We start from the raw sequence: 16310 nt of genomic DNA, 5'->3' as shown, positions 1-16310 counted from the left end.
TATACATGTTATTTCTGCAAGAGAAATTGTTCTACATGGTTGTTTCCAAAGTCAAATGATCGTAATGAATGTGTGTGACTCGAATTGTATGCGCAAATAGAAATTAGGTTTCTTAGAATCCTGTGCCCTAAAATTTGTGAGTAATATGTTGCTAAGTCGATTTTTTCCTTCTGAAAAATTTATTTAGGAAATGTGTAATATATTTTTATATCGATACAATCAATATTTTTTCGTGTCATTTCGTGATTTAATAAGTTGTACAAAATCCTCGTATTTGTTACTATTGAATGAACTGTTGCCAGTATTAACATTAATAATTAATTACGCGATATACCGCAGGCAGGTGTCGTTTATTTAAAATTATATATGTATTTAATATATCGAAATTATATATCTATATATTTAGAACAGATATTATGGATCCAAGTTTTAGGTTTTAATGCAATCTTATTATTTCTCTAATGTTAGATGCCGGTAAATAAATTTGTTATATGAAATATTCAAGTTTAAGTAAAATCCATAAATATTTACTATAGAATTTACATAGAATTCCATAAAAATTATAAATAATTTCCTAAATATTTATATATCAAATACGTAAATTTCGAATACGTTGTCGTTTGTAAAATTTCTGAATTACACCTGCTCGTAACAGATTTCAAAGATAGAGTAAAATTTATGAAATGTTATACTACCTTTTAGCACATTTAATATCGATTTTCGATTTTAAATGAAATGTTATTTCCTTATAAATAAGTGATTGTTGAACGCAGCCATTTATATTTCAAATTTTAATATTTATACATAAAATTTATAATTAATATTTTATAAATAAAATAAAAAGTTGTACCTACGTATCCGAAAAATTTTGTAAATGTATCTCAAATACATTTCAAGAATGATATGACAAATAATTTTTTAATTTCATTGCATTTATCTGCCCATGTAATACATTTTTCATATTCTGGTTTGCTTTTCCATAAAAAAAAATTATTTACAATTTTTAATTTATTCAATACTTATCTCCAGACTTTTTAATGACTACTGTATTCGTGTACAACAATAAAATCAAACTGAACTTCAGGCACTTGGCTGATTGGAATCAAAAAACAGTTTCAAACACTATTCTGTTACTCTTGATTTTCATTTTATTCAAATAATTCAAATAATTTCTACTAATTTAATTTATATAATAAATTATTATATAATGGAATTATATAATAGAATGACCCATATATTATTCATTATATGATATTGACTATCTAATAAAAAAAATTAGGTGCTGATGTTCCAGTGATAATAATTAGCTCACGAGTACGATGTTCGTATTGCACAATCTTCTTACGACATTTCAAAACAAAAAAAGTTAAAGTACAAATTAGACATGTTCTATGAAAACCAACTGTCTTTTCAGAGTAGACAGATGTAATTATTAAAATGATTAAAATCTAACATATTTTAATTAATCGTAAAATTTATTTATTAAATAACACTACATACTGAACCTTTAAAAACACAAGCACATAATTCTGTAATTCTCGTATCGTTTAACTTATTAATCTTCTATACAATACAGATAATAATTTACAGGAGTTCAAATGAAGAAACCTTCTTACAAAACATGATTCGATATAAAAAATATTTCCACAGAATTTGTAAGAGAGAAACATGAAATTTCCAAATGTTCCTTAGTCCTTTACATTTCTCCCGTTACATACGTACTTGACATATACGCTTCTTAAAACATTCTTCGTTACTAAAATCTCACAGAATTTGACATGTTCATTTTTACAATATTGCGACTTCTAATTCAAATGATTATTTAAGGCGATATAACACTATGCGTTAAACAAAGTTAGGTGACATCGGTACGCTGTGACTGCTTTGGGTGTTGCCTTGAAGAATCATGGTACGCGATACCAACTCGTAGCATTTCACCATGCCGAAACACGTCGTGCGGAGAAGACAGAGAAGGTAAAGATGGTAGCGATGGTAATAAGCAATTTAGCATACTAGCACTACCATCTGACGAGTAAATTCCATTATTGGCAGAAGCAATAGAAGCTGTACTTGAGCTTGATGCAGAGACTAAGTTCCCGCTTTGATCACCGGTTCCCAGTACACCTGATCCCATCAAACTTCCTGTTTACAAAGGTATAAAAATATCTATTACGTATATATATATATTCCTTAATAACTTTAGAATGATGTATTTCATAACTGGTAATCAACTAAATAATGAAACATGGATTTCATGTTATAATATTTAATATATGTATAATATAATATTATTCAATATCTTTTGTTAAATTAATCTGATGAAGCATTAATAAATGTAAAATACGTGAATTTGTAAAATAATGATATATTGGAATATTTTATAATAACATTAAGATTGAAATTAAGAAAGATCAGAGAAAAAGCAATTTTATATAAATCTTTTTTTTTATAATTAATTAAGAGAATAGAGAATTTAGGACTTTTAATATATGATGTTATAAATATCATAATTTCTAGTAGTTATGATTGTTTTGATCAAGATAATATGATGTATTGATATGTAGATAATAATATAAAAGAATAATACAAAAGAAATGAAACAAAATGATTAACAACATTTTTAACATAAATACTTGTATTTTGTTTCTTGTTCAATTACATTTATAATACAGTAACTAAAAAACAACTTACAATCTCTCAACATAGAATGATAAATAAATTAAAATGTACAAAAGTTACATTTTAATTATTATCTTTACCCTATGATACATACAAGTAAATTAATCGTAAGAAAACATTCTACAATTACAGGAAACTTGATACCATAGGAAGATCGATACAATATTACTTTCTGTCTTCCTCAAAATTATTTATTTCCAGTCAGTCTATTACTGTTACGTGTATTATAGGATTTTAGACGACGCTTTTACTTAATTATATATATTCCACATGTTGATGAAAAAATACAATCTGTTAACAATTTTATACACAACGCACAATTTTGTACATGCGCTTAATGACACAACAAAGTAATAAATAACATATAATCGTATTAACATTAACAAATTTTGAAAATACTATTACAAAAATATATCAAGTTTAACACAATTTGTATAAAATGCAAATGAGTAAAAAATATAAAGAAGGAACTGAAAAATACAAATTATACGAGACAAATATATATACCATATTAACATTTATCATGTCATAATTAATCAAACAACATTTGTAGAAAGAATAAAACATTTAAAGTATCACAAATTAAAAACATTTTCTATTATAATTATTTTTAATACTATAAACTTTAATATATGTGCATATAATTGTTATTACTCTTTATGTCATCAATTTGCGAAAGTAATTGTATCAATCGTTCCTCCTCTTCTCTATCTCAAGCTGCTAAGCATTCACCTGCAAGGCTGACATTCGATGCGCTGGAATTGACTGTCGAAGCAATGGATAAAGACGTTAATGTCGACAAATCAGTGCTCTCTATAGCTCTTGAATAATCCGTCCTCGTCATATGTGGTGAACAAATTGATGCGAGCGTCGATCGAACGAGATCGTTATTTCTATCGGTTCTTCTGTGTCTCATGTGGACACCAGACTTATTATTGCTACCGAGACCAAAATGTAGAAGTTCTAAATGCCTCCTTAAATTTCGCGATTGACGCAAAATTGCTCCACAAAGTGGACATGACGCCGGTTGGTCAGACATACTTCGTGCTTTGGACAATCCATCTCCTAAAATTAATTCCATAAAATCTAAACACATTCAAAGACACGTGAGAAAGGTCACTGTAACGACTGGCAGTAATCGAACAAGCTTACTTCCTGGGTATTAATCTGTATGTTTATTGTTTTGAATTTTTTTATCGCTAAGATGATCGTATTGCGAATTCATAAAAGTGGAGTAATGATTCTAAATAAATAGTTACGTACAATGTACAAAAAGGCGATATACAGAAAATATTTGCAAAAGCAGCTCAAAAAACTACGACGTGTAGAGATTTTTTTATTTAAAAGTATAAAGTCTATGATAAAATAAACCTTTGTTATTCCGTCAAATAATTTTATTACTTATTCTTAGTTAGGTATATTGTTAACATAATTTATAGGTAGTCGATTTTTACACCTACCAATTGATTGGTACTTTAAATAAAATACATGCCAATATTTTAAACAAATAAATACCATAAAAATAAATAAATTATTTAAATAGAAACTCAAACTTCTGCCAATTAGTGTTTCTTTCTTTAAATTTTATTATAATTATGACAAGATACGAGAATATTTTTTATTTACCTAAATAGATACGAAACAATTTTCACTTAAATCTTAATATTGTTATTAATGTTGCGTTTCTTTAAGAATGATCGACAGAAATTCAAATTCTACTTATACATATGTAATTTCAAAATAATAATTCGGTATATTATTTGCAAAAGAAATGAGAAAAATAAGCTGCAAAGATTTGAAACTCATTAAGTTTATATAAAACTGATCATACACAGTTATTGCAAAAGTGAATATTTGAAAGATATCGAAAATTCAAAAGTATTTTGCAATATTTATACCACTGCATTCACTACGCATAATTTTTCATCGACTGCTATTCCCATTAACCCTAAATAGAGATACTGCTCTTACTTACTAATGTGGAAGATTTTTCATACTTTAACTTAATTTTAAACTAGATTGTTTCAAATTAATTTCATTCCAATTGGTAAAGGAAGAAAGCCAAATAATACGAAAAAACAAAACTAATAAAATAAGAGCATGAAATAAACTATACAATTAATATAACAAAAAATTCATCCTTAAACTTTACAAAATAATGTCAGTTCAATTTTTTTCCTTAAACGATGCAAACAAATAATAGTTTGAACATAACTTCGTATAAGTACATTAAAACGATAAGTAAAAAAAGAATGCGCTCGCTTAAATTAAATTTGTAACATACATTAGAGAACGAATTAGCGACAAGAAATAAAGTAGTTCCTAAATCACAATAACAGAATCGAAGGATTCTGTTCACGTCAAATCTTCGCTTTCAATTTCTTTCTGTATATTCATCTAGCGATAGTTGGAGACGGAACGTTGCTTTGAGGAGAAACAACATTCGGTCCCTGCGATGTTGGCGAAGGAAGTGGGCTGGGCTTACAAATTATTTGCTCACAGGTACTACTTCCACTATCAGTTCCATACGTCATAGACTGCTCATTATAACTGGATAACTCGACTTCAGGCTTTACTTCTATCATCATTGCATCAGCCGGGGAACTCTGAACCGGATTACTACTAAATCGATACTTGCAAGACGATAACAAATGTCTACGTAAATTTCTCGCTTGCCGTAACGTAGCACCACATAGTGGACAAACGCCTGGACAGTCAGATGCACCGCGTATTTTAGACAAATTCATATTGCCTGTAAGTCCACAAGATGCTGTTCCAGCAGTTGTACCCTGAGAAACTAGTGGGAGCGGTATACCAGGAGGAAAGCCCATATTTAGAGGACCAGGAAATTGTGGTATATGTAGTGGAGAATATGGCTGCATTGGCATTAAAGTGTGAAGATGCGATTCATTGTCCGATATTTGATCCTGATGCGTTCCTGCTTGAGAATTTTCTGTCGATACCGGCTGCGCTTCTTGAGCACGTGGCGAGTGACAACTCCGATGATTCGAATATTCCAATCGATCGTTTGCTGCTAACAGACACAAACACAATATTACCATGCAGGGCTGAACTGAATTTTATATCTGAAATCTTTGAATTGTTATAATACATGACATGATTGATTAGACACAGTTCAACCCAATTGATGGTTGTGCTTGTGTCCGTTCTAATATATAAAAGCTTGAAATAAGCTTTAACATTTATGGATCATACTCCAAAAATACATTAATAAATGATGAAAATAATATATCGGACACAGAACACAAGTAGTATCGCATATCCATTCTTGTTAAAATAGTTACTAAACTGATCATTAAATATACAGAATAATATAATGATCAACTCAGTTTAATGTGTCATGATAAAAAAAAAATTGTATTCAGAATACATAGTAATAAAATAACATTTCCTATTATTTTGAGTAAACATTAAATGAAAAATAAAAATTCAAATATATATTTCAAATAAATTTAACAAATACAATAATTATAAAATATGCTGTTGTATATAATGCTAAATATTCCTTACCTGTATCATCACCATGTTCTGTATTATCATCATCTTTATGATCATAATTAGCTGACCGACTATTATCACTTCCATCAACAGGCCTATTGTCATTATCAGTTGTACTAGCATTACGTGGCCATTTTCCAGAGGATGAGGATGACTTTCTTCTTTTTTTTCTTCGTTTCAATGGAAAATAGGGACTAATTGCTTCCTTTGATAAAGCTTCATTTGCAGTTGGTATTGCCGATACAGGTACCTCTTCTCCATTCTAAATAAATCAGATTATTTCTTATAAATAAATTATAATAATATTTCTTACAAATAAATTATAAATATAAATTATTAACAACTAAATATTTACCCAATTAAACCATAAATGAAAAAATGTGAACATTTAAATACAATATATTATTATATCTTAATTATAAAACATACTTCAGTCAATATAGTAGGTGGTGTTAATCCATGAATACAAAGGCAATGAGCAGCTTGAAGTAGTGAAGGTAATTGAGAAGGTTCTACACTCACTTCACCCCGGTATACAAATTCCAATAATGATTCTAAATCATCTGCCCCTATACCAGCTAACATAACTACTGGATGTTGGCATGGTGTACTCTGTTTATGGAAAACAAGTTAAAAAAGAAAAAATTAAGACCAATCAAAAATACAGATTATATTACATAAAACATTCAATGTATTAAGAAAAATCAAATTGAAACCTTTAATAAATCCAATAAAAAAGGACTAGCTGCACAAAGAACTATCTTATGTGCAGGAAAGCTGCGTCCACCAGCAGCTAATGTAACATCAACTAGATCCCCATGACCTCTTAACAATTGTACCGCAGAAGCCAGTGATGAACTAAATTCTCCCCAGGACAAACTATACAACTGACCACTGCTTCCCATTCTGAACAACAAATTGCACATGACTTAAAGTTTATACAAGATATTATAAAAGAATATTATAATATAGTAATAGCAAAATCATTATCTCCATATTGTTATAATGAAATTGAACAATCCACAGTGTATCACAGAAAAAGTAAGAAAAATCCAACATACATGCATTTACTTGACACTACAACGTGTAGATCCGAAGTTAATAAGATTCGAGAAAATTGACCACTAACGGTAACGATACGTACTCGTCTCCCCCAACCACATTCTCTTAATTAGTGCCCCCACCCCAAAAAATATGATCTCGGCGTCGTCTGAAAGTTAACCTAGCAAAAGCTTATATCACGAAAAAAATAATCGAAATATTGAACAAAAATACGCAATTATAATCTAGGAATAAATGAAATTCTTCATATTTTCATATAAAAGAAAGATATTCAAATAATTTACAACAATATGCATAATAAAGAATAACTCACATTGAGTTAAATTTATCACTGTAAGTTGTACGTTATATTACAACAAACCACGTTTAATTCGTTGCTCGCATATAATAGGAACAAGAATGACGGTGCTGTTGTTATAATTTTACGAAATAATCGTCTTTTTAAGCCAAATAGACATATGATTCGAAAAATGAAATTCAAATACTGTCAGAAATTATCATGTACGTCACATTTTACGAGATTGTGCTGCCCTCATATTACATTAAGAATAATATTTCTGGTAAAACTAAGACTTTTGGCGGAAATTATCAAAAATGGAACAAGATCGTATATTTTACTTAATAATATTAATACGATTATTAAATCTCCAATGTTTTTACTATTTATTACAGAAACATTTTTCGCATTATATACTTGAATTCTTATTCATTTTATAATAAGGAATAAATTCAAGTATAGAAGTTTTCAAATAAATCGAACAAAATATAAACAAAAAATTTGTAGGTCACCTATGATACTTAATTCGGTAAATAAATATAATATTATGTTAAGAATATGTTATTAAATAGTATTTTAGTGTGATTGACATAAATTAGATACGAAAAAGAATTTAATAGTATCAATCATGTTCAGAGAAGGTAATATTGAATTACAGAAAAGTTATGATAGAAAAAAAAATTATTATACGAAGGAAACTGTAGAGATAGAAGTTATAGAAGCGCTACAGAAAAGAGGTATTAAAATTTTTCTAAAATTGGTTATATATGTATAGTTGTAATTGTATTGAGAAACAATTAATTTTACATTATAAGTTATAGTTAAAAGTGTACACAATTCTGGCTAGTTTGATACAAGTAGTTCAAACAAATCTGGATATTGCATTTCAATAAAATTTTTAATTTTTAGAATATACGTTAAATACCGTAAATAGTTATGGGGAAAATTTATTACACATCAGTGCAGCAAATGGTTGCCTTGACATTATAAAAGAAATTTTTCGAAAGCATGATTGCTGTCACATTATTGATAGAAAAAATAAATTTGGTTGGACACCATTAATGTTAGCTATTCGTAATAGGCATATTAAAACGGTGAAATATCTTTTACAAAAAAATGCTAATGTAAATGAATCAACTTATCTAGGTAAACATATTGATATATTTCGTAAAAAAATTAAAATTTTGTTTTGTTTAAGAAATAAGATTACAACATAAAAATATTACTACATTATTAAATTCCCTATTTCTATTGATTTATATAGGTATGTCCGTATTTGGATTAGCAGCTGCAATAAAGAAAGATATGTTTGAAATAGTATATAAAGCATGCCCATCAGCACTATTAAATTCTTTAAATGATGATATTACACCACTTTGTATTGCTGCTATGAAGAATGATAAAAATTTATTTTTTAAATTAGTGGAGTTAGGATTTGATATTTCTAAAAGCAGTAAGACACCATTTTTTTTAAACTTAAACAATAATACATAATATTGTTTGAATAGTTTTTATTCATTTTTATCATACATCTTTAAATAGATGAATACACCTACATTATGATGAAGCAGTCAATAGTACCTGAAATAAGAAATTTGACAAAATATCTTAACATAGAAAATTATTGGAATGATAATTCAGATAACATTCTTATAGGAAATGAATTAAATACAAAAGATTATTTAAATTTCTCCAAATTAATAACTAGAAACAATAATATTGTGCCTCCTTTAAATGTTTGTGATACACAAATTGTTACATTTCATACATCCGCATCTAATACAGATGTCTGTAACAACAATACTATAAATAATACAAATAAGTTTTTAAAACCTTGTACATTAAATTTAACAACAAATCAACAAAAAAGTACTCAGTGTAGTTTAATTTCACCAACTTTAGCTTGTACTTTTAATGAAATATTACCTGCATCCCCAAATATATATTTTGTACAAGATAAACACACTGATGAAATAAAGTTCACTATGACACGTAATATAGATAATAAACAATTAACTCTAGATGAACATAAAATACCAATAACTTGTTCTAAAGATAAAGAGAAACTAAGTAAACAACATTTGCAAAGGTACATTAATATATTATTTTATGTTATATATAGAATAACTATATTGTTTCAATGTAACAATGTTATTTATAAAGATTACAGTCTATTCGACCAGTAGATTTAAATATTCAAAGTGTGGAAGAAGATCATAATACTACTCTTGGATATGTACCTGAATTTAGTCCAATGTCTTCACCAAATGTACCTCCAAATATAAATGATGAAAATGTATTTGGAGAGAACACACCAACACCACCACATTATAAAACACCTCCGAGAGGAATGATTTTAAATTCAGAAGAAGCAAAGATGTATCTTTTATTAAAACATTATGGGTTAAGTCAACATATTACTATATTTCTTGAACAAGAAGTAAATATATTACAATTTTATTTTAAATTAATAAATTGTAATTCACTTTCTTATTTTATGATAAGTTATAGCTTAACAATTTCTTTTTATTTATAATTATTACATTTCATTATTTTTTTATGTTATAATTTATTATTTTTATATGATTTATTTTAGGTTGATATTGATTTATTTATTACTTTAACTAATGAAGACTTAATTGAAATTGGTATAGAAAATGAAGCTGACAGAAACGATATATTAAATGTTATAATAGACTATAAAAAGTCTATTATATAAAAATATATTTATTGTTTTTATTAATTTTATTTAATTACATATTATTATTTTATTTATTATATACTATACCTGTTTTAATATATAATATTTAAAGATATGTCAAATTATGTAAACAATGCTAATAAGAAATTAATAATTTTTATTTTTGATATTTAATATATAAATTATGATATATTATTTTTTTTATAATAATTTAGTCTTAATTAAAGTTCTTTTACTTATGAAAATACTTGTATATTTACATACGAATTTGCTGCAATATCTGTGTATTTTTCATATGAGATAATACTGTGTTAACAAGTTCAGTTTTTTTTGCTTTAGACTTATATGGAATTGAATGTCTTTGTAACCAATCACTTAATTCACTATTTTTCATTTGGTTCAACTGATTTTTTTTTGCCATTGTTTCCACGGTTATATCTTGATCCTATTTAATAAATTAACAAGTAAATATATATAATTTCACTATAAAAGGTACTACTGTTTTTATTAGATCTAGCTTTTGATAATTTCTCTTTTAGTGTCAAATGTTTTTGTTTGTCTCCTTGCATTAGCTATTTTTAAATATGTAAAATTATAAATAACGTATAATGATAAATGACAAATAAAAATAACAAATGAAAAAAAGTACCTCTACTGTATTAACATGAAAACTTGTGTTTTGAATTTTAAAGTATTTTGAAGTTGCTTCTTCCTTTGATCCAATAAATTGTTGTGCAGTTGAATTGTTTATAGTATTTAAATACTGAATTCCTGTAAAATTTATTTTATAATTTATATATTCATAACTAAAACAAATAAATTTCGAAAATTTGTACATGTATATCAATATTTTATACCATTTTGTTCTTCCCTTATATCTCTATTATCTAAATTTGTTCTTATATTTTCTTGAAATGGTACATTATGAATTTGGTGAATTTTAGTTAATGGTGTTTTTAGTAAGGTAGTAGTATTTGTATCTTTTCTTAATCCAGCAGTATATGTACTAGAAAATTCTGATTGTGAGTTAGTATCATCCTTTTCTTTAAGACACATACTTGTTCCTTTGTTTTTTAATGATGCATTAGGTGATAAAATTGTATTTAATGATTTCTATATAAAATAAAATACAATATATTTGTTGTTTTGTTACCTAGAACCATTGAATATTGTTTATAACTTACTATATTAAATGAAGTATACTTGGATATCTGTAACTGTTTACCACAAACTGCTGGTAATTTTACAAGCATATCAGATAAAAAATATGTAATTGTAGGTTTTTTGTCTGTACTTGGGATAATTTCTAATGGACCATTTATTACACACACATTAGGATATACAAAAATCTTAGATTTGGAAATCAAAAATTTAATTTCATAATATAAAATACTATCTTTATTTTTTGGCAAAGAATATCCATACTGAAACATAATACATATATAAATAAAAATAAACTTGACAATAACTTCAATTACAAAAAGCGTATGTAATATAAATATTAATACCATATTTTTCCAGTGTCTACGTAATTGATCATAATCTTTAAAACTACATTGTACTGGAAGTTGTTTAGATACAGACAACAATTTGCCTTTTTTTGTACTATAGAAAATTTTGAAGATGTATTACAAAATATATATATATATATATATGTATTATATTAAATGAAGAGAATTACTGCTACCTTGGTAATACATGTACAAAAGGAAGATTATAATTGGATAAATCAATATATCCTTTAGGATCTGCTAGAAAGTGAGCTATAACAGTTGATGAAAGATAATCTTCAAGTCTTATGTATGGAATTTTCACTTTTTCTGCATTAAGTTGTAAGCATACATTGTTTTCTAAAATTTTGCTGTGTTGTTAATATATAAGATTAAACAAATAAAAAATAAAATTAATCTTTTAATACCCTCCATAAATATTTCTATTTTTAATGCTCTAGTTCCTTCTATAGAATCATAAAAATTTTTTCCTTGAATGAAATAATCACCAACTTTATTCCACAAAGGGGCTATTTTAGTCTGTAGCGTATATATAAGGCAAGATTTATAAAGTTCTACAGTAATCGATCGTAGCCCTCGATACTAATTCGAATAAAAATAAAAATAATAATTTCTAATAAATTTATTATCTTACTATGCTATAAAAATAAATAAAAATTGATTCTTTAAACAAACCACTAGTTTGAAATTTTTTAAAATATTTTCCAATTTTCCGGTTTCGAAAAATCTTTTATGAGCAATAACGAACATAAATCTTTCTGTACCTAATACTGGCGCAGAAATAATATCAGAAATTAAATGAATAAGTAATCTAAAATTATATTGTTATTAGAATATAAAAATGAACAAATTAATTAAAAAATTAATATTAAAGGATACAAAATATAAGATTTACACATGACTTACCGACATTTCATTATTTGCCAATGAAAATTTGATTTTGCCGATGAATCATGAACTTCGATGAAATCAATTTCACAAATTGCACAACACAAGTCATTTATTTGCGGAAATGAAGCATATATAACTGATTGTTTATTCTTTTCGTACATAATATTGCAAGCTTCCATTATATAATTATGTGTTGCACAAATCTTGATTAGCTGAAGTCTTCCACAGTTCTATACGTAGCTTTATCTTTCCAAATTCAAAAATATTAAATGTATTTTCAAATCTGTATCCAACATCTAAAACTAAGAAAGTGCTAGAAATATTCAAGACATAATTGCCATAAAAAGTCTAACTTTATACTTTATTTCTTTAATTATATCCAAATTAAATTTGCAACTGAAACATATAAATTTGTTACATTTAAGATAAATTAAGTTCAAATTTTGGTTAAAAAACAATTTCTTTTTTACTTACTTATGGAAAACTATAGCTTCTAATATTCTATATTATTTCAGTCTAGGGAATCTGAAAACTATAATATGGCAACAGTTATAAATATCTATATGTATATACGCAAATTTTACGTCAGTACGCTGTGGGGCGTACTGTACAATTTTTGAAGCATTTGTCTATAGTCAATTTCTTGAACAACTTAATTTGACTTGGGTAACAAATATCTTATAAATTATTCTAACGCCTGTAAGTATAGTATAGTTGCTTTGTTTATAATTATATTGTACATATTAATAGCATATTAAATAGATGTTCAAATAATCAATATTTTACACACATCCTCCATGTTGTCCAATAATGTTCCAGTTTATTTTGTTAAATTGTAATTAGATATAGTTATTACTTCTCAAAAAATTTATTCACAGATATTACTTTTCTACGATGTACATATTATACTATGTACTTAATAGAATAAAAAATATGAATGCATTTTTTATACATCGAATTTTGTTTAAAGTTTCGGTAAAGAGGCCATTTTAGAATGTACATTCCTTACTCTGCATTATATTTTTTTTTTAATTATATCATATTTTATCATCTTACAAGTAATGATATTTAAATTGTCAGAGAATATTGTAACTGTACATTAACAAAACTAAAGAAATTAATGATTTTCTGATTAGATATCAATATTATAAAATAAAAAAATCAATTTATTGTTATATATTAATAATGTAAATTTCACAAGTTTTTTTCTATAGTTTTCTAGATCTACAAACATGCAGATCTTTGTTAAGACATTAACAGGAAAAACCATCACTTTAGAGGTTGAAGCTTCTGACACAATAGAAAATGTAAAAGCTAAAATCCAAGACAAAGAAGGAATCCCACCTGATCAGCAACGTTTGATCTTCGCTGGCAAACAGTTAGAAGATGGAAGAACCCTTTCAGATTATAACATCCAAAAGGAGTCAACTCTCCACTTGGTATTGAGACTCAGGGGAGGAATGCAAATCTTTGTGAAAACACTGACAGGGAAAACCATCACCTTGGAAGTAGAAGCTTCTGACACAATAGAGAATGTGAAAGCTAAGATACAAGATAAGGAAGGAATCCCTCCTGATCAGCAGCGTTTGATCTTTGCTGGCAAACAGCTAGAAGATGGAAGAACACTTTTGGATTACAATATCCAGAAGGAATCCACTCTCCACCTGGTGTTAAGACTTCGTGGAGGTATAGATGTTTATTTCCCAAAACTAGATAATGCACATAAAGATTGGTTATTCAAAAAGCATTTTGAAGATGCTGGCAGCCTTCTGAAACGTAAGGAATACTTGTGTTACAGTTAGTAATTTGATATGTGATTGTGTCTTTAAACTGCCTTGACAGTAAAATCTGTCGGCAATGTCTAGTAAAATTGATAGTATTGATAATTCCATTATATTACTTTTTTATGTACGTTTTGTAATCAGTATTTCTGGCTATTAGTATATAAGTGTTTAGCTATTCATATATAATGTCAAGAATGGCAAGTTGTATTAATCCAGTTGTATAACTACACATTCTTGTAACGCAATTATGTTCATTCAACAAGTACTAATAAACTCCTTGCAGAGAGATTTCATTGTATTTAATCATTATTTATTAGTAAGTAATGTATGAATTTGTTGTCACAACCATTACAGCATAATTATATACTTTTTAATCTGTGAAGATTTATTAAAAAAAGCAGCAGCATAATTCTCTAGACATGATTTTCAGGGTAACATTTTTCTTTATCACACTGTATTTTAATCATCATAAGAAGAAAATATTTGCAAGGAACCATGGAATAAAAATGAATCATATTTTCAAAAAAATAATCATAAATAATTTAATTCATTTTACGACACATGCACCGTGTCGTATGACCACATGAAATAATTCTTATAATAGCTTTATTACCAGAAGGCAATCATTAGAGAAAAAAATAATAATAATAATAATTTGTTGCTAATTAGTTCCCTATTAATAATTATTTGATGGCGTGCGTGATTTGATAACATCGACGAGCACAATTGTTCGTGAAACTATTTAATACTAAACGAAACTTAAAGTAAAATGTGAACAAAAATAATATATGAACATACAAATTCTCATATCACTTTTATTCATATTTTACTTTTAGTTTTGTTAAGCACTAAATATTTCAACGAGCAATCACGCGGATCCTTGTTACGAAATCACGTACGTCGTCAAATAATTATTAATAACAAATTAACTAGCACCAAATTATGTACAAACATTGTATAAGAATGTTGCCTATAATTCCAGCTTTGCTGTGCAGCTATAAATGTTCATGAATTAATTAGAAAAACTTGGAATTTTATTAATTTTCTCCTGTCGTATTGATTTCTAATATCTAGTTCGAATACAAATTTTACCGCCTGCGATCAGCGCCACCTATGACTTTGGAATAGTTTCGCAAACAGTTTACTAACTCTGGTTATGTGCTCCGAATATATTTTAATATATTTTAATAAATCAAATCATAAAGATTTCTGCATTCTTTATTAAATTCAGCCGAAACAGCGGTTTTAATTAGACGAACAGCATTCATTTCTTTACCTGGCAAACGACAAATATGCAAAGGTACGCCTTTACAGCGCAATAATAAAGTTTCATAAATTAACCACAGAAATTGAGCAATTTGTTAATTTTCCTCCAAGTGAACAGGAGAGTGCATGGAAAATGAGAAGAAATTGCAAACAAACGTCGGAAGGATTGTTTTGTCCATGCAGGTGTGCCTGCATCACGAAAAGATTCACGATAAGTATTTGTATTAACATAACCTTAACATAACATAACATAATTCAGTTGTAAACACATGGTGTAAGATATAAAGCATTGCTTTTCCATCTTTCATTAGTGATAGCAAAGCCCAGTTGTTAGGAGACAATATTCTATTGAAGTAAACAGGCACGTGCAACAATAGAAAAATATTGGATTCATGGAATATCATCAGCGTAGATGCCAAGAATTATACTTTATAGCAAGAAAAAATTGAAGCAGCAATACAAATATGTAAAGTATATGTCTATTGGATTGTAGATTGATTAACTATATGTCATACAAGATAAAAATCTTTGAGGGTCAAATAAAAATTCAGAAAATGGAGATGGTTTAGGCAGACAAAAAGGAATACAATTAATTTAGGTGATGGCCTCTTCTAGCAACA

General features: G+C 27.2%; 3 protein-coding genes across 5 annotated transcripts; 2 read left to right on the top strand and 1 right to left on the bottom strand.

Moving 5' to 3' along the window:
- Nucleotides 1–1855: 1855 nt before the first annotated feature.
- Nucleotides 1856–7727, bottom strand: LOC108552017 (protein abrupt). Of its 3 annotated transcripts, XM_017906389.1 has the most exons (8): nt 7574–7727; nt 6915–7104; nt 6628–6810; nt 6211–6460; nt 5095–5713; nt 4227–4231; nt 3412–3765; nt 1856–2142 (listed from the first exon to the last, which is right to left on the bottom strand). In XM_017906389.1, exons 2-8 carry the CDS (start codon nt 7101–7103, stop codon nt 1856–1858), a joined length of 1887 nt encoding a protein of 628 aa, XP_017761878.1. In that variant the 5' UTR covers nt 7104; nt 7574–7727. The 3 variants fall into 3 exon arrangements, with proteins under 3 accessions (XP_017761878.1, XP_017761876.1, XP_017761875.1); XM_017906387.1 differs by lacking the exons at nt 1856–2142; nt 3412–3765; nt 4227–4231 and having other exon boundaries at nt 4942–5710; XM_017906386.1 differs by lacking the exons at nt 1856–2142; nt 3412–3765; nt 4227–4231; nt 7574–7727 and adding an exon at nt 7260–7280 and having other exon boundaries at nt 4942–5713.
- Nucleotides 7728–8165: 438 nt separating this feature from the next.
- Nucleotides 8166–10256, top strand: LOC108552007 (uncharacterized). Its single transcript, XM_017906375.1, has 6 exons — nt 8166–8274; nt 8447–8683; nt 8802–8990; nt 9080–9626; nt 9701–9977; nt 10134–10256. Exons 1-6 carry the CDS (start codon nt 8166–8168, stop codon nt 10254–10256), a joined length of 1482 nt encoding a protein of 493 aa, XP_017761864.1.
- A 2966-nt stretch (nt 10257–13222) lies between these two features.
- Nucleotides 13223–14660, top strand: LOC108552011 (polyubiquitin). The gene is made up of 2 exons (XM_017906382.1): nt 13223–13339; nt 13855–14660. The coding sequence occupies exon 2, from the start codon at nt 13873–13875 to the stop codon at nt 14440–14442; it is 570 nt and encodes a 189-aa protein (XP_017761871.1). The 5' UTR covers nt 13223–13339; nt 13855–13872; the 3' UTR covers nt 14443–14660.
- Nucleotides 14661–16310: the final 1650 nt, after the last annotated feature.

This window comes from Eufriesea mexicana, unplaced genomic scaffold, assembly GCF_001483705.2.
Source record: "Eufriesea mexicana isolate 0111107269 unplaced genomic scaffold, ASM148370v2 scaffold5379, whole genome shotgun sequence".
NCBI classification, from domain to species: domain Eukaryota; kingdom Metazoa; phylum Arthropoda; class Insecta; order Hymenoptera; family Apidae; genus Eufriesea; species Eufriesea mexicana.
Note: the sequence above shows the minus strand (reverse complement) of the source record. Positions and strands in the feature narration are given on the sequence as shown.